At 37.0% G+C, this 27822-nt stretch overlaps 1 protein-coding gene across 1 annotated transcript in view; it reads right to left on the bottom strand.

Moving 5' to 3' along the window:
- The window catches only part of IFIH1 (interferon induced with helicase C domain 1), a 56384-nt gene that overhangs the window by 15199 nt on the left and 13363 nt on the right, over positions 1-27822 (bottom strand). The window contains exons 3-7 of the mRNA XM_008138631.3: positions 25444-25590; positions 12386-12490; positions 6352-6569; positions 1172-1382; positions 302-519 (exon numbers count right to left, since the gene is read on the bottom strand). Of these exons, the coding sequence (XP_008136853.2) occupies positions 302-519; positions 1172-1382; positions 6352-6569; positions 12386-12490; positions 25444-25590 (899 nt within the window). The remainder of the gene's footprint in view (positions 1-301; positions 520-1171; positions 1383-6351; positions 6570-12385; positions 12491-25443; positions 25591-27822) is intronic.

Raw genomic sequence — 27822 nt, forward strand, 5'->3', positions numbered from 1 at the left:
AATCAAGAAAGCCCAGCTGGTGTGACTCAGTAGTTGAGCATCAACACATGAACAAGAAGGTCACAGTTCAATTCCTCGGCAGGACACATGCCCAGGTTGGGGGCTGGATCCCCAGTATGGGGCTTGCAGGAGGCAGCCGATCTATGATTCTCTCTCATCATTGATGTTTCTCTCTCTCTCCCTTGCCCTTCCTCTCTCTGAAATCAATTAAAACACACACATTAAAATAATAAAGCCCAAGAAGTACTGGTATTTTTTTAAACCTTGGTTTTCTTGTTTATCCATCAAGTTAATAACTTACTTTTAAGATGTGTTCTTCAGCTTTGGCTTGCTTGGTGGCCCCTCCAACACCTGGTGAGGCTGTTAGTCCCAGGATCTGAGGTAGAGGAACCACTGGTTTGTTTTCTTTCCTGAGCTTATTGTTTTTCAACTTCTGTTTCAAATAACGCCTCATGATGTTATTGTAGACTGCTTCTTTGTTGGTGTGATGGCATTCATCAATGATGATGAGGGAAAAGTCTTCAAAGAAAATTCAAATGGTTCATTTGTCCATACCAACAAGGTATGGTAAAGAAAAACAAACAAAAAAACCCCACTGAGTTTATTGTCCAAAATTCTCAAGATTATGCTTTTGTTCTTTAATATAATGTTTAACTTTAAGTGGGTGAATTTTGCATTTATTATGTCAAATTAAAACTACACTATTCCAAGAGGGAAATTTGGGGCATGTTTTAACATTGCATTTAATTATTGTGATTATTTGTACTTATTTCCCTTCCTCTCTCACCTTCTCTTCTAATTCCTCACCAAAAAAAAGAAAAGATTATATATTTGTTCTATGGAGCAGAAGGCAGATCTAACAGGATACACTAGCATATAAAAAGAACTTGTCAGAACCTAGAGTAAAGAAGTAAATGGAAAGTCTAGTGGTTACTTGATGTAATAATGATATTCTTATGCAGAACAGTGATCTACAGTAATTAAAAACTTTTCAAATTTTTGTCTCCACAAAGAAGTAAAAGGGTTTTAATAAAAACTTACAAGAATAAAAGACAATATAAACCAAAGTTAATCTTTTTAAATCAACATTTACACAGCCTCTATTACTATCATTAATATTAATACTAATTAATATTAATTAATTTTTTCAAAAATAAACACTTCAACCAACCTGACAACTGGACACCATCATCTTCTCCTTTTTCTGAGTTTAAAAGGGAGTTTTCAAGGATTTGAGCTGTACTGATAATAATGTCATAGGATTTGACAAATTTTGGAAATGATATTTTCATTTGGGTATCACCACTTAATCTCGTAATGCGATACCATTTCTTCAAAAATTTTTGAAACTCTTTACGGAAGAGCTGTTCAACTAGTGGTACCTTTAAAAATGCCAAAAGTAAAAGAGAGAGAGAGAGAGATTCGTCAAAGCAAAAGGAGTATTGATCAAAGGCCTACTATGCGTTAAGCATTAACAAAGGTGTTTACATAATCAGTTCATTAGACATAACAACCTATTCATCATTCCATTCATTCATCTGGTAATAAGCACTTATTGAATGCCTATTAGGTGTAGACATTGTGTCTGGGACACAACGATATTTAAGATATATTCACAACTTTCAGGAACTCAGTCTAGCTGAGTGCACAGACCAAGACTGAAAATGAAACAAATAAATACAACACCATGGAATAATTCTCTGATGGAAACACATTCAAAGTGACAGCAATGAGAAAGAAGTAATCGACTGCTCAAAAGAAGGGCTTAGATGGAATTTTAATATTGTAAGCCAGGGGTCAGTGAAGAGATAAATTAAAACTGAGGCTGGATAAGAAATAAATTTTGAATTGATGGAGAAGGACCAGGCTAAAAAGGGCTGTGAATACCAAGCAGAGTATTTTAAATTTAGTGTAACAGTTTACAGGACCTTTGTGAGTTGTGTTACATTTAGGGTTGATTTATTACAGTTGTTTGGGGATCAGGCAGAGGCAACACGCCTGAAGAATTGGAGCAGGGAGGGAAAGTGAGAAGGTAAGGCCTTGCCCAGGAGAGTGGATGTGAAGTGAAGAATGAACTGCTGGAATAGCTTTGGTGGCTGAGAAAGAACAAAACAACAAAGAGATTTGGCATAAAAGGTGCAACTCTTTCAGAGACAACTGGCTTTGTCTAGTGAGAGTGTGTTGGCTTTGAGGTGACTTGACCTGATTGGTGATTTACAGTATCTTCTCCTTCACTAACACGTCAAAAGGCAAATCCTCTGAAGGCCTTGAGCTGCAAGACCATCAACATGGAACCCACTGATGCCATGGATAACGTGAGGGCCAGTGCCAGGATGAAGAAGGCATCCCCGGCCTGGCCAACAGAGCTCATCTTTGCAGGCCAGCAGCTGGAAGATGGTGTCACTCTTTAAGACTACAGCCTCCAGAGTCAACCCTGCACCTGTGCCTCTGTCTGGGGAGTGGCTGTATTCTTACGATAAAGTAAGCGAAAGAAAATGTTAATAAGAAAATCATAAGAGAAATAGAGTTACAGTATTTATTGAAAAAAATCTGTGTATTAAGTGGACTCATGCAGTTCAACCTCATATTCTTCAAGGGTCCACTGTGTGTTTTTTTTCATTCCACTAATGCAGACAGAGGTGATAATCTAAGAAGGAAGTATCCTGAGAGGAAGAGACTGGGGATTAAATTGAATGAAGAGAGAGCGCAATCCATAGCAAAGAAAGTCAGCTCTGAAAACAACTACAGCAGCTACTTGCTTATTATGTGATCTTGGACAAGTTACTTAATCATCTCAATTTCCACACTAATAAAGTGGGGGTAATATCAACCAGTGGTGAGGTCACTGTGAAAAATTAAATAACAGCTGACATATTGCTGGAACTCAGGAAAAAAACTTTCCTTTTATTCTAGCAGTGAGTATGGTGGAATGAGACCAGCTGACTTCAGAAGAAAAAGGTTCAAGTCTCAGATCTGCTAATAATTGGCTGGATGACCCCTGGGACTAATTAAAGCCTCTGAGTCTCAGTTTTCTGATGGGTACAAAGGGGATAATTACAGTTACTTCAAAAAATAGCCAGGTGGTTTTAATGAGATAATATAAAGTACAATACCATATTATTATATTATTAATATATATCTTTCATTTCCTAGACTGTAATTCCTTGGAGACATGATCTGTATTTGTTTTTATTTTTTTAAATATATTTTTATTGATTTCAGAGAGAAAGGGAGAGGGAGAGAGAGATGGAAACATCAATGATGAGAGAGAATCATTGATCAGCTGCCTCCTGCATGCCCCACACTGGGGACTGAACCCGCAACCCTGGCATACGCCCTGACTGGGAATTGAACCATGACCTGCTGGTTCATAGTTTGATGCTCAATCACAAAGTCACATCAGCTGGGCTCATTTGTCTTTAAATACCCTCATGCTACCAAGAAATTTAATATTCTTTATTCCATGAGATGACATAGAGAACATGAAGATTCTGTTCATAAAGGGTGAGTCAAAGCATCAGCATCTTTTCCTCTACAGAACAAAAAGAAGCTGTCACAGGAGGAAGCAGGTGTTGGAAATCCTGATACTCACTCTGGTTGGCAATGACTTCCTGTTGAAGGACAAGAGAAAGCCAGATGCAAGTCTGACATGGCTAATTGGGAGATGTGTGGTCCTTTTGGAGCTTGTTCCTGAGATGTGACAGAGTGCCTGCCAAGACTAATCAAACCCAACTGCTACCCACTTCTGCTGAATCATATGGGCTGCATTACGGCATCTGAAGGAACCTGGGATTTATCTCTCATGATGTGGAAGCCCTAGATAGGAAATAGAAAGTCTGGAAACACAGGTGGTGTTTTCATTTCTCCCTGCATTTGAAGGCGATAACTTTGGAAAGGATGGAGAAAGAAAGATGAAAGTAAATGGTATTAGGGAACAGGATTTTTCCTTTCTAGATCAAGGGTTATAATACCTTGTTCTTAGGCCAAATACAGAATGCAGGTTAGGTTGACTTACTGGGCCACAGATTTCCTGACTCAATAAAAAAGAATTAAAATTACATTACATTAAAATTCAAAGAAATGAAATAATAAAGGAAAACATTATGACATAGATGAAAGAACTAATGAAGGAATTTCTAGTAATTCTTAAGGAAAGAGTAGGGAAACAGGAATTAGATTCACATCTTTAAATATCTGCAGAACAGTGCAACTGGATATGAATAATTAATTATGATAATTTAACATCTGAACATGACTACAAATTTGATTTCATACGAATCACCTAGATCCAGTGGGATGAAAGATTTGTAACAAGAACTTAGCACTGAGAGGACAAGTAATTACTACAAAAAGTAAGATGCAGTAGATGCATACAAGAACACAAATCCTGAAATGACCAATTAACATAATATCTATATATCTCTCTCTATATAAAAGCCTAAGTGACCATTACGACCTAAGGACCGGAACAACCGGAACTACTGGAAGGACTGGTGGACCAGTCACTATGACATGCTCTGACCACCGGGGGGGCAGATGCTCAATGCAGGAGCTGCCCCCTGCTGGTTAGTGCACTACCACAGCCAACCTCCTACAGCTGGCCAACCTCCCGCAGTCCCTCCCCATGGCCAGCCCCAATCACCAGTCAGGTCTAGGGACCCCACCCATGCACAAATTCATGCACCAGGCCTCTAGTGAAGAAATAAATGTAAGTAATTGTATCTAGGCTCAAAAATTAACTGCACAAACATAACTTAAGAGGTCTAGTCTAACAGCTTTTTCAAATGAACTTAGGCTTTTTAGGTTATAGCAAGCACAGATGAGTCTCTGGGTGACAAAGGCAGACCCAGTCACAGGCTAGGTGTTACATCTCATCTCTCCTAAACTCTGCACTGTAAGACTATATCTATAGCATTTTGTTTAACACTGGACACTGTGTGTTAAGAGGGTCTGAGATAAAAGTCTGGAAAAGTATGAGCACACAGGATGACGGAAAGTCTGGAAACCATGTTATATAAAGAACAGTGACAGGAACTGGGGATATTTATCCCAGGGAACAAGAAGAAAAATAATGTAAATGCTGCGTGATGCTTGCTGCCTTCTCTATGTGGAGGACTGTAATAAGACAAGATAATTACAACTTAATTTACTCTTTATCATCACAGAGGAAAGAACTCTAACCAATGAGAGTGGATTCCAGAGAACCAGATTTTGATGAGTACATGTTAGGCTTTCTAACAGTTTCAGCTGTTCAAAGAATATATGTTGATATCTTATTAGGAGGAAGACATCCTTGATGTTAGAAGTTACTCAGCAGAGGTGAGGGAACCACTTGGCAATGGATGAAAGCTGGATTTTAAAGTCCTCCTTCAACTATAGTACAGTAGTCTATGACACTGTGCCTGATAAGGGAAGTGAAGGAAGCAGATAAATAAAAAAATAACTCCTAGCTTTTGAGGCTATAGACTTTGGAGGAGGTGGTATAACAGATAAGTAGAGTAGAAGAGCTCTTTGGAAGGGTAGATGGGACTTACCTTAAGTAAGTGGTGAAGTTCAAATGATATTAATTGAAAATCTAGTTATAACTAATGGAATAAAAAGACTTTTTGATAATGGAAAAGTATTCTCAATTTTACTCCATAAAATGGTAAAGATTACTATCCACAATTTGTAAGTTTATAAATTAATAAACTGTCCTTTACCTGAATAAAGCTTAATAACTACGCTGGTTTAAACTGGAGACTTATACCTGTATATAAAGATGGCTTTCAAATGCCCCAAGATATAAATTATTAAAGACCTGTGTTGCATTTAATAATATATATATTTAATATATATTAAATTTTGAAAAGTATTTACCTATTTAACTTGATATAAATCAGTCAAATATTAATTTTCTCTTTCTCTAAAAATTACATACACACACACACACACACACACACACACACTGGATAGAGAGCACTTGCCACCTTTGACTAAGAGCCAATGGTTAGAGACTATAGAGGGCAATATTTGATCCTAGATTCTAGTAATGTTTTGGGGTCATTTATGTTCACATGCAATGATAACATAGTACCAGTCAATCTTAAAGAATATGTGGGTAAATATATTTTTTATACATAAGTTATAGCTAATTGACTTAATCTGGTTTTATAGAAAAATTCTGTTTTAATGGCTAATAACCAAAATTTTACTTATAACTTGAAAAGCAAAGATTTAAGATAAAATAACTTGACATTTTCCCTAATAAAACTAAATCTGCGTGGTCTATGGTTACAAATGTCACTATGCAAATGTTTCAAAATAATAAAATGAAAATAGAGAACGTTATTTTATATGCCACTTGAATACCTTATTGACAAGGACGATAACTTTTCTCAGTTCAGATGCTTTTTTCTTGTCCAAGTGATCCTTGGCAATGTAAACGGCCACCCTGGTTTTCCCACTCCCTGTGGGGAGGCATATAATGATATTCTTTCCCTCCAAAGCAGGCTGGGCAACTTCCATTTGGTATGGCCTGAGATTCAGTTCTGGCTCAGGGGATGCTCTTTCTGCCCTTTTCTCTTCATCTGAAAGAGGTGAAAAGAAAGAAAAATAAGGGAAATCCTATATAATAAAAGCCTAATATTCTAAGTGTCCAGTCATCCATTCAACCAATCAACGTGTAATATGCTAATGATATGCTAAAGTAGCTCAACTGCTGACTATGACATGCACTGACCACTAGGGGGCAGACGCTCCGACTGGTAGGTTAGCTTGCTGCTGTGGTCCAGCCGATCAGGACTGGGCAAGATAGGCTGGACATGCCCTGGAGCCCTCCTGCAGTCCCTCTCCAGCTGGCCAACCTCCCGGGTTCCTCCACGGCCCCGATCATGCACTGGTGGAGTCCCTCCACCTGGCCTGTGCCCTCTTACAATCCAGGACCCCTCAGGGGATGTCAGAGAGCTGGTTTCAGCCTGATCCCACAGGCCAGGCCGAGGGACCCCACTGGTGCATGAATTCGTGCACAGGGCCTCTAGTAAATAAATAAAGGAATGGGCAACAAAATGACTGAAGCTAAGAAGCCCTCACACTGAACATAGGTCTCTGTGTTTAAATTGCTTTTCATGTATGGTCCAAACCAATTCATATTCTAATTTCTGTACCAAACGGGCATAGCTCTGTTTGTATTTGCAGGATTCAGCCCAGGCCCTCTGTCCTGGGGTGCAGAGGGAGTGAATTGACAGGGTAGAGGACTGGAAGGGGGCAGCATGCGGGAGTCAAGGGCAAAGTACAGAAAGGTGCAATATTTGCAGTTATGGTTCTTAATGCATCACACTTTCCATCTCTTTGTTGGGCCATTATGCCTTACATGTTTCTATTTGGTCTTCCACCTACAAATCAAGAGGACTGGGTAAGTGGGAACCATCAGTCCTCCTTATTCTGTATCCCCCTTAATTTTTACTGCAAAAATATATTATAGCTGAAGCTACTTCCCTTCATTTGAAAAACTTTGACAACCAAACATCCCCCCCAAAAAAGCCTGCACATTGATCTATCCACTTATCTATCCATCTCAAATATCTAAAAATGGCAGCCTTGCTGGTGTGGCTCAGTGGTTGGGTGTCAATCTATGAACCAGCAGGTCACAGTTCAATTCCCAGTCAGGGCACATGCCCAGGTTGCGGGCTCAATGTGGGGCATGCAGGAGACAGCAGATCACTGATTCTTCCTCATCATTGATGTTTCTATATCCCTCTCCCTTTCCCTTCTTTTCTGAAATCAATAAAATATATATTTTAAAAATATATAAATAAATTAAATTAAAATGGCAAAAAAAAATCAAATTTTGGGCATTTGAACCAACCAGATTAAACAGAATCAATATTTATGCAGAAAGGGAAAAACTCCTCCCATACTAACCTTTAATCTATAGATTTTCATTGAATGACAAAAAAAATTTTTGTTAGTTTAAACTGCACTGTGACTCCTTTTTCTATTTAGTTTTGAATTGTGATCTTTATTGCTTCTTTATTGTGTATGTCTCTATATATTCCTATTCTCCTGAATTCAAAGCACAATAAATTTTAAAAAATTCTAATAACATTTCTAAATTTAAAATACTGACAAAGTACTAACACACATGGATTTTATAAACATTTGGATAAAATTATTATAGCATATCTTGGTTTAAATATGTTTGGTTAGAAGTGACCATATTTATCCATATTAGCCACGGAGGAAAAGATCTAAAAATGTATAACTTATCAGGTGGAATGCAGAAAAGTAAATATTATATCAATTTAAAAGCCTAACTTATGCTTTATGTAAGCATAAGAAAAAAATGACATGACAGCAATTATCAGTATTTCATGACACATGAAGTAAGTGTTCTTTCTCTTATCAATGATCGCAATAAAACTAAGCTAACATAATCCCATTAACTTCAAAAAGGTTGCTGATGGTTCCATTTCGGCAAAGGGATGATTCCACTTAACTGCGTTTTAACTTGTTGTGATAGTACCATCTGAACAGGTAGGAAAATTCACACCAAACACCACTTAGCAAGAGTCATCTACTAACCTGGCAGGAAATTTGCCTTCTGTATGGTTGAGTAAACACAGATGCAATATATTTAAGATATCATTGGGTCAGGTGCTGATTCATCTAATATGATTTTCAGAAAAAATCTTTCAAAATCACCAACATTTAAAAATATTCATTTACAAGTTTTCTCCCCATCCTACTTTTGAACTCTACATCAATTATAGTATTTCATCTTCTATTGTATTTATGAAAGCCTCAAATTTATTTAAGGATATCATTACTTCTCCTAAATGGCTTTTATAGATTATCAAAATATTAATATTCCACCTATATTACAAGCATTTATCACATAACTTTTCTAAAAGAGCCACAATATTTGCAAAGGAAGATGTATTTTAAATTATGTGTAACACCACCATCCAGAAATTTACTTTTGCTAAATTGCTTTTTGATCTAGAAAGTTTGTCAAATGATATTAGCAAATTCCCTGTTTTTAATTTCACTTTAGGTACACTTTTGCATAAATTTGAAAAATAATAATAAAATTCTGCTTTCTCATAATAGCTGCATGTACTTTTAAAAATCATTATTTCCCCCCTTTTTTTTCATGCTTATTAGTAAAATCTTGGGTAATAAAAATTTTTTAAAAAAACTTAGAAAAATTTCCAGAGTCTCTATCTGAGGAATCTAAAACTAAATCAAGTGCATAGAACATCAATATCTCTTATGCATATTAATATTGTACTAATAAATTTAAGAAAATTTAGACAACAGAAAGGGCTGGCATGTTCAAATTTAAGTCTAGAATCAAAGTATGACATTTCACTGCTATTTAACTAGTCATGTACCATTAATTCATTCTGCAGTAATTATTTACTGGATGCCTATTATACTCATGTGCTCTCAAGAATACAGTCCTTGTCCTCAAGGAATTCAGTGTCTAGGAAAACTATACTGCTGCCACAAAAAATATCTGGGTATTAGGTAGATAGTTTAATTATCTTTCACATTTTTTAGTCAAGTCTAAGAAACTTGATGGGTGTACTCAAGTTTAACAGAGAAGTACAAAGTGAATATGGAAAAAATTAGAGTTGGATCCACTGTGAGAATAGCATCCAAAGAAAAAGGGCTGGGTGAGTGCTAAATATTCAACCTGATTCTTGCCTTATCACATCCTCTGACATAGGGATAGAAGAATTTATCCACATAAGCAATAAAAAGAGAATTTTCTCTTTTCTGTCACCAGAAGGAGAGAACTGGACTCGTGTCAATGAGCCAGGAGCCAATTTCCTTTATAAAAAAAAAATGTTTGGGTTTTGTTTGTTTGTTGTTGGTTTCTTTTTGGCTCTCTTTGAAAAGAAAAATCCATTAAATGCAATGATAAAAATGGTATTTAAAATATGCACAGGTTTTGAATTACTTTGCACCCTTCCTCTACAACAAATACTGATTAAGGACCTTAAAATTATACTATTCATATAAATGGTCAAAAAAATGAAACAAAATAGGGCTTAAATAATAACATTCTATTGGAACTACACCATGTGGCAAATTTCATTCTCACATTGATTTTGACAGCTGAGTTATTCTTGGAGAGAAAAGGTCTGTCACTGCATGTGTTTGAAATTGAAAAAGTACTCCTTTACCTATAGTATATCACCACAAAAACATGCCATTCCAGCTGGACAAATATTAATAGGTATTACCTTGAAATAGTAAGGAAACACTTTCTACATATCAGGCCAATGTGTATTCAAAAAAAAAAATTTGCTACTTTACATTAAGCAGTACATCTCTCTGAAAATGAGAAACAGAAAAACAAAATGCCTCCCATAGTATAATTAGTATATTAAAACTTAAAAATCATCCCTAATTATCTTTTGCTATGGCATAATAGTTTACAAAGAAACATGTTACGATATTGGGTCATGTCCATGATCCTATGGCCCATTATGTAACCTTGGAAAATGGACAAAGGACAAGTAAGTGGAAGAACATCCCTTGGATGTCAGCCTCAAAGGTGAAAATAGAGTCCCAAACATTGTAATTAATGCTTTTCAGTGATTCCATATGTGTTTAACAATCAGCAATTCATCCAAACCTTTTTTAAAAATTGATTTCTATTTCATCCTATATCATGTACTTAAGGGAAAACATTTTCATAATTTTACAATTTCAAAATTCTACTACCCATTATGCAAAGCAATTCTTTGTCCTAAGCACTGACCCCATCTAAAACGTCAATGGATAGCCTTTGAAAATGTGTTTGTCTTCACATGTATTTGCCTTTGAAAATGTATTTGCTTTTTAAAAGTAGGTTGCATTTAGATTTATCACGTCTTACATGCCACACTGAGCACTGAAAATCAGTAAACAGTTACATTTGCTAACAGCTCGAACTAGACAAAATGCCCTGCACAGAGAGGATGGCCATGAAATATTTACTGAATGAATGAATACTCTTGAAAAGCCCTTACATAGACAAACAAAAATTAGGACTAGTTCCAGAAGTTTAAAACTACCCATAAAATGATACATATTAGCTAGATTATACTTTGAGTTCTAGAATCAATAGCATTTAATTTTAAAATCATAATTAAATTAAATAATTGGATAATAGGCATACAAAAAACTAAATATAATCCACAGAAATAAGCACATGACAAGAACTTCATAAACACTGACTGAATTGAACAGAAAATGAATTAACCCTTTTTAGTTAAAGTTAATGTTATGACTGGCATTTGATGAACTGGGTTTCCTCAAACCAACTTGTTTGTGACAAGGGATTCGGAAGTCTTATTGAGAGAAGTGATACACTTCAATTTGGAAAGCTTTTAGGGTAGCTGAACATCCTTATGTAAATTATTTTGACCCTTTAGACCTATTGTGGACCTAAATTTCTATAATTCTTCTGAGAACGGAGGACAATCTGAAGTACACAGTATTTTCTAAGTGTTTACTACAACTCAACCACAAAACAAACAAAGACTAAAGTAATTTGTTTCTTAATTTGCCAGTACTCTACTGCTTCTTCGCTGGCCACATTTCAAAGCATTTTTAAGAATTTGTTAGTTTTAATGATGATATGTTGCAAACATATAGACAAATATAGAAAAAGGTGGGTAACAGACATCTAGGGCCCATCACCCATTTTGAAAAGATGTTACCATTAGCTCAGTAATAATAATGGAAACACACATTCAAAGAACAGAGATTTGAAATTGATCAGATGGGCAAAAGTTAGGAAATCTGACAACAGAAGGTGTCGCTCACGTGTGCTGAGACAGTTATTTATTGCTGGGGGGACATTCAACTAACGCGGAGAGAAATTTGGGAGACACCTAGTAAAATTCTCATTCAGTGACAAGAACATTTGCAAACTCTGCTCCTATGCAAGAGATATTCATACAAATTGGAACTCTTTAACTGCATATGTAATTCCTAGTTCTTCATTTAAAGAAGAGCTCTTAAAGTTTTTATTTAAAATGTATTTTAATTAAAAAAAAGATTAGGGTTTGGGAATAAATGTACCCAATTGCATACAGAATTTAAAACAGTCAAATTAATTGAAACAGATTTCGTAAATAAATTAGATAACATGATTGTATGGAATGTGGCACATGCCAGACCAAAAAGCTATGTACTAGATCAAAATTAGAGAGCTTGATTCTAAGACTTTTGTAAGTTGTACTTTTAAAGGATGTGAATGGCAAAGTTCCAAAACTCCTTCAACTGTAGAAAAGAATTGCTTTAATTGCATAAATACATTAGGGAGGGTACGAACAGCCCCCATGCTTTCCACTATATGGTGTCTTATTTCACACTTGTTAAGGTTTACACAACAGTGAGGCAGTACCTGAATCACTTCCCATGGTGCCTGAATCACTGCCCATGTTGCTGTTATGTCCAAGACTTTCATCTAAGCAGTTGACACTTCCTTCTGCCAAACTTGTGTCTGATTCTGCAAAGGAAAACATTTTAAAATATTTTAAAAATATTTCTGAGAATAAACATATTTTAACTACACACCTCTACAGCACACAGTACATACAGTTCAGTGCAAGTAAGGAAGGCACACCCAGATAATTATGCACAAAAGGTAAGAGTTTCTGGCAAGCTACATTTAAACACTCCACTGTGGATGAGAAGCTGCGGGTAGTGAATCGAGTACATATATCTACTTAAAGTAGCATACATCCAATATGAGAGCTAATGCAAATTGGTAAGGATTTATGATTTTTGTCAGCCCCCCTTCTTGTAAATTTCGTCCAAGAAAAGATCTAGGCTTGACAATGTCATTTAAACAAAAATTTGTTTTATAGAAACCATTGAGTTATTTTCACATAAAATGGTAGGTAATGAATAGAGTAAAGAAATTAATAAAGAACGTGGATTCACTCGTTAGTTATGAAAACAGCAGTTCGGTAACAAACATAACTGTAAGATATTAAAAACAATTGGCTCGGGAAGAATATCATTAAAGCCTGGCACTGCAGTTGTACTGGAGCTTATGTGAGGTTGCAAATAATTTTTTTTTTTACTGTAATTAAACTGTGCTTCTGTCAATGGGTTGCAGTTGATGTGAGTGGCAAGGGCACACCATTCATGTGTTAATCCCAATGTTCTGTTTTCAGTACTCAGTATCAGTTCTATTTGGAAATCTTTCCAAGGGAAGACTTCCCTCCTTGCAGTTTATCTCCAAGGATGTTTGCAGTCCAGTCCTCAAGGATCAGAGCTATTGCTACACTGGTAACAGCACATGAAAGATGGTTGCAGATGTTGGCTTTGGAATCCGAAGGATCTGTGACATTTGCTGTTGCAGTTGCTCTGTGCCTGACTTCCTCTATTTAAAAGGAGGCCAGTACAATTTCCCTCATCGGGCTGGATAGTCATTCACTGATGTAGGCACAGTCAGCTCTGAGCACTTCAGCTAAATTCTGATGACTAGAACATGAAATAAAATTCAAGCATTTGTCGTACTACTAGGGCAAGAGTTTCATTTAAGAAATGTTCTTATAATTAATAACATTTCACAATACTTATAATTGCTACATAACTATTAATTCATGCTAAAGCTGCTAAATGCACTAAATAAATTACGTATATTAATGTAGTCTTTACCCATTGAAAGGAGTCTGGGTGTCACACATTTGGGCTGGAAATAGAAATGGGTGAAAAACATACACATAGGATGTTATCGACAAAACTTCTCTGGAAGGAGACAATATACAACTCTCTAAAACTATAGGTACCTTCTCTTACTTTAGCCATTTATATTTTTAAAGTCAGGTGTCGGCAATTATACTTACACACTGGAAGTGACTCTTTTTAGGTGTATAGTTTGACAAATGTATACAGTTTGTCACCACCATCACAGTCAATATTTTCCCATCATCTATGAAGACCCCTCACCCGCCTTTGTAGTCAGCTCCCTCCTGCTGTCCCCCGGCAGTCGTGGGTCTGGTTTCTGTCCCTACACGTTTGTCTTTCCAAAATATCACATAAATAGATCTATGGAGTGTGTAGCCTTTACATTTGGCTTTCACTTAGCGTAGGCAGTTCGAGATGCACCCATGTTGTTCTTTCTATCAGTAATGTGTGCCTTTTTATTGCCGACTAGTATTCCGTTGAGCATCTGTGACATCTATGACCTCCTCCTTGCAACCTGGGTAAGCCCCTTTAGCTTAGGAAAGAATGGAATTACAGCCAATGCCAATCAGAGGTATCTCTCTTCAAAGTTAAGAGAATGCTATTAAGAAATTTGTAGGAAAATTCCCAATGGACACACATACTGTTTAAGTACATTAGCACAACATAAATATACTAATGTGAAAATACTGTGCTTATCAGTTGTTGCAGATTAGCTCTAAAACTCGGATTTGAGGAATCCCTTATGATCACACGGGGAAACCTGTACATCTCACTGAGAGATTTTAAATATGGCACTTTGCAATTCCCAGAGGTATGCCTTGTTAGGAGCTCGGAGGCGAGTGCGGGATAGAGCTGTCAAGGAGAACAGTGTTTTGGGCAGATGTACTGATGAAAAGAGAATGTGATTTATAAGAAAAAGGCAAGGTGTAAAATGAGATGGGGAAAATACCATTGCAAGGATAACTCCCAATCTTAGATATATAGACCAAGATATTAGAGACAAAAAAAATTAACTTTGACATGCTTTTCATATGCTGTATTAAATGTGGTACTGAGACCTGAAAACAATACCAAAAATATGGATAAATACTAATAAATATTATCAAAAATCTAACACTGTAAAGTTTCCAACTAAGTGTAATCCAAGTGGAAATTACATTTGATTTCTATTTTTTTTTCTAATCACTAATAGTTAAACCATGAACTTAAACCTGCTCCATGTAAGTGTACAGTCAAGATTTCCCCCCAAGTTTTGTTCTAACATGCACATAATTGGGGGAACCTATTTAATGCAATGCATGCAAATAATTAGTGAATATTAAAGACAGCTTCTACCAAAAATAGGGTATGATTAATTAAGTTTGTGATTTGGATTATTTTCATCTAATCAATAAATCTGCAATGTGTCACTTGTGCTTTCACAGATGGAATATAAATTACATTTTAAACTCTCAGCATCCTATGTGGTACATACCCGTTATCACCTCCATTTTATAGGTGAGAAACCACAGCTCAGAGAGGTTCAGTCATTGATTCAGATCACACAGCTGGAACAGGGCAGAGCTGGAAGCCCCTATTATCTGATTCTATGGCCAGTATCCCAGTGCCTTTACCCAGCACTAGGCATGGCTGATAATCTGAGCGACGCTTTGTAAACAGGCAGACAATCCTGTAGCCATACTTCTAAGTGAAATAAAGTTGTTGTTTTTTTAAGCATCCAGACATTTTCACTGGAATGTCAAATTTTCTATCAATCTTGAAACAGCTTGTCTTTGCAAGAAAAGTTAGATTGTTTTATTTTGCTAATATTTCTGATTTCATCCATAGACTTTTGTTTACGTTACATGGAAATATCCACATTTATGTTGAAACTATTTTCTGCACACAAATAAAAGAAGAATACTTGCATCCAGTTGACAAAATTAATTGCAATAATTCTGCTAGAGAAGATTATGAAAGAGAAAGGGAATATCAGAGGTCTATTTGTTTGTCATTTTAAGGATATATGTTCCCAGTTTCTCAGTACAAAAATAAGTCTGTTTCCTAGACTGCAAATGCTTAAGCATTTGACATATTTTTATTTCATAGAAATATAAGTACTCTAGGAAGTAACTTTAATAATAGAAGAAAGCATGTTGTATCTCCTATAACATTGAGAATTTCTTCCCCAGAGATTTTCTTCCTGTATTCATTTTTAAAAGTTATATTACACACACACACACACACACACACACACACACACACACACACCAAAAAGCCAGATCGAGAAAGTGCTTAAGTGATACCAAAATTAAACCAATCTATTGAGTTTATAAGCCAAGAATTCCTGCAATGGACTATTTAGGAATATCTTGTTTCACTCTGTGCTTTTCACAGTGTGTCAATCTGAACTGATGTCCTAATGGATAAAGTCATGTGTCTATGATTTTAAAATAGATTAGATAAAATCGAGGCAATTGGAGACTGAGGGTTGCCATGAAAAGAGTACATGCTATGGGGTCAGACAGATCGGTCTCCAGATCTACTCTCAGCCACTGCTAACAAGTGATTTAACCTTTTAAAAATTTGCAATACAAATACGAGTTTCTACTTCCTCATTTATTGTGAGAATTTATCAAGAAATAAATCACGAAGAGAAGCATCTGAAACTTTTGTGAAGTTGCAGCTTAAAGAGGCTTTGAATATTGGAGTTTTCTTACATAATACATTTAGTTAACTTTTATATAGGTCTTATTTCCTCTAGGAAAAATACCAAAGCTAGTTATGAAACAGATAAGAAAATGCTGGTTATTTCTGTTAAAGAATAGCAGTTATTCATATCAACCTGTATGGAAATGAAGAAAAGTGTTACTCATCCAGTTAGAAGATAGGATTGTCTGTAATAATTTTGTAAACAACACAAAAAGGAACAGCTTTGCTTACGGCGATAGTGTCTACAACCAGTCCCTAAGCCATAAGAAAAACGGCTTCTCTGCAAGCAGAACTTGAACACTAATGAGGCAGAAATATTAACTGGAATCTGATAAATTTCACATTTAACATCCTCTGGACCTTAAATACTTTGAAAATATTTAAAACCCATTTAGAAACCAAATATTTTGAAGTTAAAAAAAAATTCTATTAAAAAGCTCTTGATTGAAGGCCTTTCTCGATTTATTTCAATGTAAAGTCTGCCCTCTGCTGGAAGATGCTATTATAACAATTTGTTGATAAGGAATATTGTGTTTTCAACCTAAGACCTAAGTCTCATTAGGTAAGATACAAATTACTTCTCACTTCTACTCCTACAGGTGGTGCCCCTCCTATTTTCAGCCTCGATGCACCTGTCAGTCCACAGACTATTTCTCTCTGACCGCTGGCCTAGGCCGTCCTGCGTTCTCTTTGTTGGGACGTGGTTTTGCATCACAGCAGGAAGCGGTGCAAGGGGCCGTGTGCCCACCGAGGAAGAAGGTCATCAACAGACCCCGTTCTCCTGAGAGGCAGAGCTGCCAGGGTCTGCAAATAGTCTAGTTCCACTTGTCACGGTCACTTTATATTTATCCTGGTTCTGACCTCCTGATGCATGTGAGCTTCAGGTCCTTGGCCATTCCTCCCTCCCTCCAGTTGCCTAACCCCGCAGCCTAGCCTGTCTAAGACCACCCCTAAGACTTCCGACATGTGCACACAGGGGCACTCACACAGAGCCAGCGTGGACTTCTGGAGTGTGCTTGACTTTCTCGCTACTAATAATACATATTTCCTTTTCTTTTGACATAATCTTTTTTGAGAGGAAATAGATGACTTTTATTTTCAGCTAGCTCCATGTATATGGATGTGTGCGTGAGTGCGCGCGCACACACACACGCTCACATTTTGGTCTGTCAGATTTTGCTCTCCATGCCAGGGAACATGTGTTCCCACAGAATGGAGAGAAGCCACCTCCACCCACCTTGCATATTCTCTCCTGGATCCAAGCTTCTAGGAAATGAGTTTCCCAAAGAGAAAGAGAGAGAAAAACACACATACAAAAACTCTCCTAGAACCTTAGCCCACATGGCTATCCGAGGAGCTCCTTGCTCCCGTTTATAGAATTATAAAATTTATACGCTGAAATGTTCGTCAGAATTAAATTTGAGTTGTGTGTAAGGACATTGGCGTACATTGCATCTCTATGCCCTTTAGCCTTTAGAGTTGGGTCTCAGATAGAAAGATAGTGATTAAAGTACGGGGTTGTGAGGATAACATACCCACTAGATCTGGTTCTCAACCTTTTTAATGCCGCAACCCTTTAATACAGTTCCTGTGGTGACCCCCAACCATAAAATTATTTCCGTTGCTACTTCATAACTGTAATTTTGTTACTGTTATGAATCGTAATGTAAATACCTGTGTTTTCTGATGGTCTTAGGCTAGATCAACCCATTCATTCACTGACAGGCAGTAACACAGGCAAAAAGTCCTAGGGCAGAGTCCGTTATGAGTGATGAGTCAGACGACCACATGGAAAGCAAGTCTTGGCAACAACAAGGTTTAGGGGTGGCAAGGTAGGAGATGAATTGCAAAGTTCTTTAGCTGATAGGCACCCTTCAAGAGAAGCTGTGCAAGTGAAGCAGACATAAACAGACTCATGAGGAAAGTATGTGGAGAGATACAGTGATGGGTGTCCTGGTGAGTGTTCGGAATTCGGGCTCTTATTTTAGGAGGGGGGGAAGCCACAATGTAAAAGTGTTAGCCAATGTCCAGTGTAAATATCCCCACCGTGGCTCATTTCAAGCTGCGGTGTGATGCCACTGTGTGGACTTAGGGAGTCATGTGCCTGCCTGGCTCCTACAAGCCGGTATCAGCCACTTCCAGCACCCCAAAGGAGGATACATTCCTCTAATTATGGGCTCTCCTACAAACATCATCTGAGATAATCACATATGCTTTATGCTAGTACTTGGTCATTGTTCAAGTGATGAAAGATAAACTTTTTAAAAATTGATTTTTGAGAGAGAGGAAGTGTGAGAGAGAAATGTCGATGTCCGTGCAAGCCCTACAGGAGCTTGAACACGCAACCCAGGGATGTGCTCTGACTGGGAATGGAACCGGCGACTATTCGGTGCACTTGTGAGGATGCTCCAACCAACCGAGTCGCCCCAGCCAGAGCATGAATGATAAACTTTTCAGTGTTTGTTTTTTTTTGTGTGTGTGTGTTTTTAAGTTGTGGTACATTTACATAATGGAATACTCCTCGGCCATAAAAAAGAAGGAAATTTTGCCCAACAGCATGCATGGACCTGGAGAGCATTATGCTAAGTAAAATAAGCCAGGCAGAAAAAGACAAATACCACATCATTTCACTCATATGTAGACTCTAATGAACAAAATAAACTAATAAACCAAATAGAAACAGTCTCCTAGATAGAGAACAGACTGACAGCTGTCAGAGGGGAGGGGGTTGTGAGGCTGGGTGAAAAAGGTGTAGGAATTAAGAAAAAAAAAAATAGACACAGGCAACAGTATGGTGATTACCAGAAGGGAAAAGGGTGGGGGGAGGAAGAGGAGATATGGGGGGATACTTGGTGATGGAAGAAGACTTGACTTGGGGTGATGAACACACAATACAATATACAGATGATGTATTATAGAATTTGTGTTAACCAATGTCACCCCCAATAAATTCAATAACAAATAGAAATAAAAGCGTCTTCTTTTGCCTTAGAAAAGCATTTGTAAAAATCAGAGAGAAAGCCCTGAATTCTCAGTGATCTTCGAAATCTTCTCTGCCACCACCCTCCTCCATAAACCCTCCCCTCTAATCAAACTGCCCCCCTGCACACATTTTATTATGGCATTTTTATGTGTTTATTACAGCTGGAGAATGATGCTCATTGTATATAATATATTATGTAAATGTATTAATTCATCTACTCCCTGCCCCCACACAGGCATAGCCTCCCCCATTATCCACATCTCCCACACTGAACACATTTTGCACTCTGCTATACCTGCACTTTTGTGCATGATGTTTGTGCAACCTAAAATGCTGCCTGCCACTTCTGGTCACAAACCCAACACAGGACCTTCACGGCTCAGCCGAAATGTCTCATATTCCTCCTCTGGTAAGCTTTCTCTGTCTTCCTTTTTTTCGCAAGTCTTCTCTCCTCATCCTTTAATACTTTCTATTTGGCTATAGATAGATTACTATGTCTCTTTGGGACCATGTAACTTGTTTTCTTGAATTGGATTATAAACACTTTGAGGGTGAAACCAATACCAGTGCTTGGTTCCTGACCAACTAACTCCTTTATTCCCACTGCTCCAGTTTCTAGTCCTCATTCACACACCAAAATAGAGAAGGTAAGGTCTAATAATCAAATTAATATTAGAAGCATCATCTTTGTTAAAATGTGCTAAAATCCCCCACAAATAAACAAAAAATACATATTAGGTTTGTAGCCGTAAAAGGGATGTCATGAAAATAAATCTAGCATGTGTTAGCTGAACACCAGGGAGATTTCTTTTCATCAAAATATCTTTGTCCTCATTTCTGAGAGATGAATGGTAAACCTCCTAGAGCTATTATGCAATTGTAAGTCATATAACAGACCTAGATGGCTCATGGCAGGTTTCAAATAACATAAAAACCTATACTATTCTTTAAAAAACACCAATATCAACATCAGCATCTCTCTCTCAGCTCAAATTCTTATCTGCCTTTTGGATTGCCTCAATAGTATAACAAATTAATGTAACTAAAATTAGAAAAATATAGGAGTAAAGGAGAGCTATCTTCATTCAAACCAATGCAGCAATAGGATAGGCAATTCTGACACAATATTACTGCATCCTTTTCTTTCCCACTAAGATCCCAACTGCTATATGGTATTTATTTGTAGAGATTCTAAGAATTTCTAAATTTCTAGAGGTTAGTGCTATAGAACATTATTCTTGTCCTCAAGTGCAAGGATAAATTTTGTGGCATTTTAACAGAAAATAGTTTAGACCAAATCTAAGATTGGACTTTCGTCTATAAAAAGGCAAAACAAAACAACAACAACAAAAGTGCTGGAACAGATTGGGCCAGGGAGAAGGAGGCTGTTTTATAAAGGTCAATTTTTAAACCCCTCCTACAGAACATGATCTATGCAAAATATATCCACAATATATTCCAAAGCATAATGTCACCGGATAAACCTAAGGAGTGGAACATATGGGGGAATATGAAAAAGAAGGTATTAAAGTCTGAAAACAAGCAGGTTGGTAAGCTCATTAGCTGGGGTGGAATTTTAAAATCTTCACGTGAACGAATATGTAAATCAAAATATACACATGCATTCATAGTCATGCGCACCGTATATTCACACATGGCACCGTTACATTATACTGTTACATTATACTAGAACAGTGAAATTCGTCTCGTTATAAATGTAAAAGCGCCCTCTGCTGGCCAAGCTAGGGTATTTGCATTTTCTAGTTTGACAACAGGAAGATTCAACATAGGATGATACAGTTTCTGGGAAACTCTGCATGATAGTAAGCTTATTCCAAATACAATACTTTTCTTAGTTGTGAATCTAATTTACTTCACTTTTATTTTATTATAGAGCATTAATTTCTAAAGTAGTATAATAAAAACATCGATGCAAAATAACTACTCACTTGCAACAAAGCAACAGTAGCAGACAACTAAAACTGTTTGTACGATTGATTTGATTGCACCCTTAGAGAATTTTAAAAATCCAGATAAGTATGTTCTTGCTGTAAATAAAATAGTTTTAATAGAAAAAAAAAGGAATGTAGGCTTTATGCCCCTCTGATGTTTTCTAGGGAAGTGTGGTTTAAAGAAATATCAAAGTTTTCCAATATTTTCTTGTTATAAGATAACCAGTGACTTCAGAAAGCAGACCTACAACACCCAGCATTAAAATCATACTAAGAGTCTGAGAACTATTCAAATATTCTTTAGAAATTATTTGTGCTAACTTGGAAAAAGAAAGGACTTTTATTGACCACCTTTTTAATGGGAAGCAGTTGGAAGGAGGAAGGAAGAACTGCCAGCCCCCAACGTGGAGACCTGATGAAATCACCCTCCAGACCTACTCTGGGGAATTCTGATATACCGCTCCTAGGATGAAGGGGAGATGTGATTAAAATTGATTTCGGGACAGGCCACTGTTATTAATGGCAATCTGTCTCACCCATCAGATGTATTAAGGAGTAAAAGGAGCCAGAAAAATAATATATGAAGAATCTTTGCATTAAAATTATACAAAATTAACATTTGTCTGCACTATACAAATATTTTAGAAACTGGTTCAGAAATAAAATTACAGAAGTCTTCATTTGAACTTGGAAATAATTCAAGTCAATTTTTTTCTTTCTGCATATGAAAATTCATATGTACAGATTATGTGCACCTTAAGTAAAAAGTTTCTTTCAATGCGATTTTGGTAACCATATTTGAAACCTTAACATAATACATTAGAATTAAAAATAAAGATTATACATCATCAGTATCAATAAGATACACAAAACACAATTATGCAAATGCATATTAGAAACTATGGAACGCTTTCATATACTTTTTGATTGTTAATTCTCTCAAAGAATGCCAACCAGCAAGAAGATTATAAAGAACCTCTTGGAAAAACAGATAAGTGATTTAAGAAACAACAACAAAAAAGAATGAACTTGTAAACATATTTTCCATTAGGAATTAAAAAATTCAAATTGAAATAATAAAATATTTGAAAATATTACCCACTCTGGTAGAAGAGGTTTCAGGGCAATAGATACTCTCTATATTGTTGGAGGACATGTAAATTGATACTAGTTCCTGGTGTAAAATTTGACATTATTAAATGTCTTAAAATTGTAGAAATCATTTGATCCAGAAATTTCAATTATGTCATATGTTTATAAGAATCAAACTGAGACATAAATACAGTTATTGTAGCATTATTCACAATGTAGAAATTTGGAAGCACCTTAAATGTTCAATAATTAAATCATCTATTTTAATGCATCCAGTGGATGCAATTATTATTCTGGTTTTTTTAAAATATATTTTATTGATTTTTTTACAGAGAGGAAGAGAGAGGGATAGAGAGTTAGAAACATCGATCAGCTGCCTCTTGCACACCCCCTTCTGGGAATGTGCCCGTAACCAAGGTACATGCCCTTGACCAGAATTGAACCTGGGACCCTTGAGTCCGCAGGCCAATGCTCTATCCACTGAGCCAAACCGGTTTCGGCTATTATTCTGTTTTTATAAGTCATTCTGTAGAAGAACATCGAATGAACACAGGAGAAATGTCCTTGTAAATAAACATCCAGGTGTGTAAACTGACCAGAGGGCTACACATCCAATTGTTAAGAGTGATCTATATTGAAGGAGAATGGGCCACTTTCTTTGTATGTTTCTATGTTTTCAAGTTTGCTGCAATGCAGCCATATTACTTTTCTGAGTCAAAAACAGTAAACTTTGCTAGTGGTACCCTGGAGTCAGCTTAATACCAGCTCACAATAGCCAACTGTTACATTTTGAGAAATTTTGTGAGCCAGCTGTTAAGCACAGCACTTTAAAAAATTAAATTACATAAACTTACAATTAAATAAATTACATTAAAACCAAGGCAATAAATACTTAAAACCCACCATTTCCTGATCATTGTACTGTATTATCTAAGCCTATTGCATCTGTACGGTGGAAATGTTACCTAATGGTGCGCTGCTGCACATCTCTCCCCAACCTTGTACTCAGTGACATTATGATGGAGGCTTAAAATCAGCCTTATTGAGAGCATTTACACCAGGGACATTGGTATACGCTGCCAATCAGGGCTTTTTTTCTTTTCCCCAGAGAGCTACTTGTTAAAAATTTATCAGCACACCACAGACTTTACATATTTCTTGAGAAAATAGAACGTGGCCCTTTTGAGGAGGTAGGGGAGGAGAGAAGAATCCTATCATGAGAAAATTAGGGAGAGGAACAAAATTAAATTGGTTTGATCCTTCCAGGGTTGTTTCATATAAAAAGGTGGCCATGAATGCTCTCCCTCCCTGAGAGCATACCCACACCTTTCTTCCCTCAGAGGCCTGCATCTTTTCTTTTCTCTCTTAAACCCAGGAGACTTGCAATCAGGGGAGCAGAGAGCAGCGGCAGCTCACCCCACACGAACCCCCTGAACCTGTCTCCAAGGCCTCTTTTCTCTGAGTTTTCAGTGAGCCAAAGCAGCCCAGCCTAGGCTCTCTCCTGTTGCTTCTTCTATCCTAAGCCCTTCCTTGCTACACTGGCCCCAGCTTTAATGAATATACTCTCAAAATAAATAAAAATAAAAAGGTGGATATGGTGGTTATCAGTTCTCACACCAATTACATACTGCAATTCAAGCCAACACCAGTTTAGCACCTGTTCATCTTCCTTCCTACAGCCTTGGTTTTATGCTACAACCCAGTTGAACCACTCAGAGACATCCCTGTCTGTAAAGTAGGGAAAAAGATAATGGCCTTACTTAATTATCAGAGCTTTGCATGAAACAAGCTGCTCAACAAATGGGACATGTTCTGAGAAATGGCTGTAGGTGATTTTGTTGTGCGAACATTATAGAGTTCACTTACACAAATCTGGATGGGATAGCCTACTACACACCTAGGCTGTATGTTGTAGTCTATTGCTACCAGACTACAAGCCTTTATAGCATGTTACCGTACAAAACAACAGAAGACTAAATCAAGCACAAGGGACAATGATGCAATCTAGAGATGCAGTAAAATGAGATGTATGAGGCTACTGCCAGGATAACGTGGCATACTGTTTTAAAGTAAACTGTTTTATTTCCAAGTAGAAAGAATACACTCTAAAATAATGATAAAAAGTATAGTACAGTAAATATGTAAAACAGTAACATAATCGTTTGTGTGTTGTTTTTTTATCCTCACCTAAGGATATTTTCCCCATTGATTCTTTAGAGAGAGTGGAAGGAAGGGGGAGAAGTAGAGAGAGAGAAACATCAATGTGAAGATATGAGAGAGAGACACATCCACTGGTTGCCTCCCGCATGCATCCTGATCAGGGCCATCCAGACCAGGGCCAGGGATCGAGCCTGCAACCAGGTACGTGCCCTTGACTGGAATTGAGCCAGGATGCTTCAGTCCATAGGCCAACACTCTATCCACTGAGCCAAACTGGCTAGGACACATAGTCATTTTTTAACATGTTATGTACTGTCCGTAATTGTGTATGTTACACCGTCAGATGACTGGCAGCTTTTTGTTTCCAAGAGCATCATCACAAACACCTGAGCAGCGCATTGCACTACCACCTTACAACAGCTAGGACTAAGACGTCACTAGGCAATAGGAGTTTTTCAGCTCCATTATGATGTAGTGAGACCACTGTCATATGTGCGGTCTGTCATTGACCAAAATGTCCTTATGTGGCACATGGCTATAATGTATTTGAAAGAACTTTGAAAACCATGAAAATATGGGACATGCTTATGATATTTATCACATTAAAAGGCCCACAGATGTCTTATAAAGTAAAATTAGAACCAAATGTGTTCATATTCATAACATATTAATATTGCATTAGTTTTGAAAACATTTTTAACCACCAAGAGGAATTATTCTAATTTAATCTCTTCTAAAAATATTATTTTAATAAAAATGTTCACAAGGCCCCAAAAGCCCAAATTTTATCCCTCTGCTTAACAGACCCCGATGTCATCAATGCCCCAATTGATTTTTTGTGATGTAGTAGTTAGTGTACAAAACGTACGCATGTGTTCCAAGTACCTGAAACTACAGAAGAATCCGTAAAAGATGATTCCACTGAATGGCTGTGTAGGTCCCAGGCATCTTTCTCTGGACTTGACTGATCTGTGGCCAAAAGAGGTGGCTCTTTATCTTCAGGACCATCTTCTTGTGATAAATTCTCATTTTCTAGGAATAAAAGCATTAGAATGTAAAACATAGCACAATGCAAGTTTTTATACCATGTACATAAGACCATTACTGTTATTTTGAAAATGAAATGGGGGTTCCTAATAGAGATTTGCTTGAATATGCATCAATACCTCGAAATTCTAATCAGAATGTAAATTGTATTGCAATGGCAAGCTTTTGTACCCTATAAATGCCTGTTATTGTTACTCTGAAAACCAAGTGGGTGTTTCTCTTAGAGATTTGCCCAAATGTACTTCAGTACTTTCACATTTTGAAAGGCTCGGGATATGTTTTTTGTTCTTTTATTATTAATATGGACATAATGAGTAATTCTTTGCAATGATCAAATTTTGTCTAAGAAGACTACATAACATTATACTAGTCACAGGAAAAGTGTGTGACGATTTCCTATCTGATCATCACCTTTAGGGAGTAAGCCACTTACTCAGGGATGCAAAGCCACATTTAAGGCTGAATTAATGAAAATGCAAATTGGGTGGTGGTTTTTCTTTAGCTTGTGCTCTTGCCATTTTGTTCCCTCGCTGTGTGTTTTACAGGAGATGTACATATGCTTTAATGTCAGCCTAAATGCATGTATTCTGAATTTCTGGAGATATTTAAAAATTCAATAAAATATTCTACATCCTTTCTTTCTTCTTTCCTTTATTTCCAATGTCTGGCCTTGCTTCCTTCAACCAACATATATTGAGCATTTTCTTATGGGACTACATGTTTACAAATAAAAACAAGAATTTCTGTCCTTCTGAAGCTGCAATCTGTCAGAGAAGACTGATCCCATAAAGAAAAAATTTAAGTATCATTTTGGATGAGGTCATCTTACAAAATAAGGGGCAAATGAGTCATGTGTATAAAGAATTTCCTGAAAAACTGTTCTGTCTTTGGACTTTGTCTTTGGCCAGACAGCTTGACAATGTATGCAGCTACATATTAAGTATGTTTGTAGTTTATAATCATAACAGTCAATTGTTTTGGGCTTACTATATAAGCACTTTGCATAGGTTAAATAATTTAATCCTCAAAATAACCTTAATAAATAAGTAACATTATCATCACCATTTCACAGAGAAGTAAACTGAGGCACAGAGAGGGCAAGTACCTGGCCAAAGTCACACATTCAGGGACATAAAGGAGCAAGAACTCAATAAGCATAAGGATTCAGAGCCTAGGCCACCATAACAAAATGTTATAGATTGAGTGGCTTGAACAACAGAATTTCATTTTCTCACAGTTCTGGAGATTGGAAGTCCAAGATCAATGTGCTAGCAAAGTTGATGACTGGTGAGAGCTCTTGCTCTTTATTTAGGTTGCAAAAGGTCACCTTCTTACTATGCCATCAGAAGAAGAAGAAGAAGAAGAAGAAGAAGAAGAAGAAGAAGAAGAAGAAGAAGAAGAAGAAGAAGGAGAAGAAGAAGGAGGAGGAGGAGGAGGAGGAGGAGGAGGAGGAGGAGGAGGAGGAGGAGGAGGAGGAAGAAGAAGAAGAAGAAGAAGAAGAAGAAGAAGAAGAAGAAGAAGAAGAAGAAGAAGAAGAAGAAGGTGGCGGCCACAGTCTTATTGGATTAGGGCCCACCATTTTTACCTAATTTAACCTTAATTATCTCCTTAAAAACCCTATATCCTGATACAGTCTCATTGGGAGTTATGAGAATATGAATTCAGTCCATAGCCACTCTTACCACAAGAATAATTACAGCTAACTTTCTGGTCACCAAGACCTATTAGAAAAATGCTTAGATTCCCATGATAAGATGTACTGCTTAGCAAACAACACTGAAATTCCTGATCTGCTGATTAGATTTCCTTAAGAAATAAAAATTAAGTCCTACTTGTTTGGTGGGGGGAGGGGGGGTTGAAGAATGCTGAGCCCCAGAAAGAGATCAGTATTTGCCATTTGACCTTCGAAAAGAAGCTTAGAGATCCATGTCTCTTCTCCCTGCCCTCATAAGAGCCCACGTACCCGAGTCAACATCCATCATCACCCACTTTGGTCGAAAGAGGGAGAAATCCCAGCTGTGAGAGGACCTTGCCATGGGCCCAGGGAGGGATAGAAGGGAGAATTGGTGTCACTGTTTTTCTTTTCACAAGGACTCTCCAATTTTATCAATGTTTGGCCTGGCCAGCCAGGATACTAGTATATACATGAGCTGACAGAATCTGGATAAACTAGTCCCTAAGTCATTCTGAAAGAGGCATCAAGACAAGGTTGTTGCA

Source organism: Eptesicus fuscus, chromosome 11 (genome assembly GCF_027574615.1).
Source record: "Eptesicus fuscus isolate TK198812 chromosome 11, DD_ASM_mEF_20220401, whole genome shotgun sequence".
Taxonomy (NCBI): Eukaryota; Metazoa; Chordata; class Mammalia; order Chiroptera; family Vespertilionidae; genus Eptesicus; species Eptesicus fuscus.